Source organism: Lactuca saligna, chromosome 7 (assembly GCF_052625555.1).
Source record: "Lactuca saligna cultivar CGN05327 chromosome 7, ASM5262555v1, whole genome shotgun sequence".
Taxonomy (NCBI): Eukaryota; Viridiplantae; Streptophyta; class Magnoliopsida; order Asterales; family Asteraceae; genus Lactuca; species Lactuca saligna.
The window spans coordinates 154,683,494-154,686,658 of record NC_136423.1 but is presented as its reverse complement, the minus strand read 5'-3'; the positions used below and the strand labels follow the sequence as shown (position 1 = coordinate 154,686,658).

Here is a 3,165-nt window from a genome sequence, read left to right as displayed (position 1 = left end):
ATGATTTTTTTTTTTTTGAATTTCACCTAAAAATAAATTTAATGGAATAAATACGTCGTGCTTTATTAGTCTTGTTTATATAAACAAACGAGACATAAACGAAGTTACTCAAACTTTGAACATTGAGATTTTCTACTCAATAATACATGAGATATCAAGTATTTTTGTAACGACTTAATCTAATCTAATAAGATGTTAAAAAAACAAATACCTAAAGATCTTAATTTAAAAGTTTAAAATGTTTAAGATAAATGTAGTCATAAGTTTTGCCATGTTTTAAAGTTTCGTCAAGATAATGAGTTTGTTAATTGTAATAAAAACTATAATATAGAAAACAGTTAAGTTTTAAAGAACGTGATGATATATAAAAATTACTTTTAATATTGTTAGTATCGTATTGTCATAATAAATATATTTATGTTTTATAATAATGATATTAGTTTAAGTGTGATCAAATACTTGCTATATAATACAAGCTCTATAAGAAAAATGAAATTTTAAAATAATTTGGGTAATTCGGGTATACCCGAAATCCAAAAAATGTACCCTTTACCCGACCCGAAAAATCGGGTAACCCGATTACCCGGAAAAATTTACCCGATACCCGATTTACCCGACCCGATTTACCCGTTACCCGAAAAAATCGGGCGGGTAATTCGGGTATCGGGTATTTTCGACAGGGCTACTTTAAACTGCTATAACAGTTACAATGTTCAACATAAATTGTTTCTCTCAGACATCGGTGACATTCATTCACAGTGGTAAAAACCGTAAAAACAGCTGAATGCACATAAATTAGAGATGAATAAGGCAACCATCTCATAAATACTTTAATTTTCAATTTTTTTTTTTTTTTTTAAATTAAATACATTAACTAATTTACTCCTACCACCAGGAAAACCTAATTTAAGTAATCCTCAAGGAATGGAAAACACCATTCCTGAATTGCTAAACATATTTTGATCCGGGAATGGAAACACTAATTCCAGTCTTATTCCACCATCATTGGAAACACCTATTCCAGTTTTACCTCCTTTTGGTACATGAACATGGAGATGGTGGAATATCCTTAAACCCAGAGGCATCAAATAACTCCATAAACCTTTGATCTGAAACCCTAGCCTTAGCTGCTGCAAACCTTTGATACTCATCAAAAATAGATGTCAAACACCATCTCTGTATTTTTCTCAAGCATCCCACTAAACAACCAGTTCGATGCTGAATTCCAAAAGGTGGAAACAAGTACTATTGTCAAACTTAAGGGACCTAAATTGAAAATAATATGACATAGACATTGACACAGACTATATCTCTCTTACCTTGCCTCTTTTGCAATGAATCAACAATGGGTGATTTCTTACATCTAGAACAACTTTTAATGCTTCACGGATTGTGTCCTCTGGGATATTAACAAAAGGTTCCTGCATTGATAATGGGATAAATGAATGAATGAATGAACTTAAGGATCTTGATTGGAAGAAGTGTTTGTTTTTTTGGAATCTTGTTCTAGTTCTAGAGTATCTATGGTCCCAATGAACTTTGAATATTTGTGAAAAAGGAACATTGAAAGGGGACAGATGCACATGTATGTTCTGAGATGAAGATTACCTTCCAAAATAATGGAGACAATGCATGTTTTGAATGTTGAACAGAATTAACAAGTTGAAGATACGTACAACTATCTATCGCTATTCACTAAGAAAGGAAATAAGCTACTTTGGAAATCAAATCTCAAGCAACAAACGGAATAATTTTCATGGATATGGTAGAATAAGTGAATAACAAGTGCTTCTGATAGATTCCAGAAGCTCGTGATTAATGTAGGAACTTGAGAAAGGAATTTATGAAGTGTAGGAAACTGAAGTATGAATTATATAAGTTATTGATGTGAATCATGAAGAAAAGCAACGAATTCAGCTACGAGGGGAATACAGAATTGAAGTAATTTTCAAATCTAAGCAGCTAAAGAAGTAAACAATTACTGCAATCATAAGACTATGATCCATACCTTGGTGCCTTCAATTCCGAATTGAAACAATTGGATCCGATTAGCCTTCAGAAATTCCATGTTATGCTCCGGATATGGTTCAGGACACAAATATCTAGAAACACAAAACACCAAATAAACTGTCAAATTCTCTCTTAAATTAAGCACGCAAGTTGATCCGAAGCAGCGACATGACTAAACATCAATCCAGCCGTCGACTGAAAAACCTCGTAATCATCTCCAATTACAGATTTGAATGAATTTACAATACTATTCCGACACCACCTGTAGCTACAGAGAACAATTGATATATAATTACACACAAAATAGCGACTTACACGATGGAGCGAAGGCCTAGGGTTTTGAGAAACGAGAAGTTAGCGGTATCGGGGAATCCTGAACGGAATATGCCATTATCAACCATGGAGAAATTAAGCGGAGGCGTGTAGAGCTCTTCCCCATTCGAATCGAAGTTATCAACGGCGGTGGTTGATAGCTTGGTGACAGATTGAACTACTTCGATGGTTCTGATGATGTCACGGCCGTGTTGGTTGAGTTCTTGGTCTAGTTTCATTGCAAGGGGAAGTTTTGAGAGAGGTGAAAGAAGAAGAAAGGCTATGGCGGTTATGGTGGCTTGCAGGAATATATGTTATTTATAGGGTGTGGGGACGATGGGGAAGGAGGCGACGGCAAGTGATACGTGGCGTGTTTGGATTGGCTAGTCAAAATTAACAAAGAGGTGACGACTTTCAAGTTTCGACGCTCATTTTTTTTCCCAAGTAATTGAAAATACTAATCATGAAAGAGCCTTCGTAAACGGTAACTCAAAAGGGAATAATGTTATTTATATTTAAGACAAAACTGCACAAATGGTCCCTGTGGTTAGCAGAAAATTACCACTTTGGTCCAAAAAAGTTTGGACTAGCACTAGAAGTCCAAACTTTTCATTTTCTTGCGAGTTTGGTCCAATTTGTTTTAAACATTTTTATAATGACAGTTTTGCCCCTGAATTTATCCTTTGTATTTTCTTTTTTAAATATTTTTATTATAGAAATTAATCTGTTTAATATCTGTTCGATCTTCGTCTCCGACTGTGTATCTTTTTTCTTCTTCTATCTCGATCGGTGAGCAATGGGGGTGCACCGATCTTCTACCTCACTGTATTTGTGTATGTTTAT

The 3,165-nt window shown here is 34.4% G+C and overlaps 1 protein-coding gene across 1 annotated transcript; it reads right to left on the bottom strand.

The window, feature by feature from the left end:
• Nucleotides 1-795: 795 nt before the first annotated feature.
• PFA-DSP1 (Phosphotyrosine protein phosphatases superfamily protein) lies at nucleotides 796-2,631 on the bottom strand. Its single transcript, XM_078964959.1, has 4 exons — nucleotides 2,326-2,631; nucleotides 2,009-2,102; nucleotides 1,320-1,421; nucleotides 796-1,218 (listed from the first exon to the last, which is right to left on the bottom strand). Exons 1-4 carry the CDS (start codon nucleotides 2,559-2,561, stop codon nucleotides 1,027-1,029), a joined length of 624 nt encoding a protein of 207 aa, XP_078821085.1. The 5' UTR covers nucleotides 2,562-2,631; the 3' UTR covers nucleotides 796-1,026.
• Between the last annotated feature and the right edge of the window lie 534 nt (nucleotides 2,632-3,165).

Bases quoted from the DNA above. Each gene is read 5' to 3' on its own strand.
- PFA-DSP1 (XM_078964959.1), bottom strand. From the start codon at position 2,561: ATGAAACTAGACCAAGAACTCAACCAACACGGCCGTGACATCATCAGA. The intron at 2,103-2,325 runs GTAAGTCGCTAT...TTGTGTTTCTAG, and splicing joins CTAGGCCTTCGCTCCATCGT to ATATTTGTGTCCTGAACCAT. The intron at 1,422-2,008 runs GTATGGATCATA...TTATCAATGCAG, and splicing joins TCGGAATTGAAGGCACCAAG to GAACCTTTTGTTAATATCCC.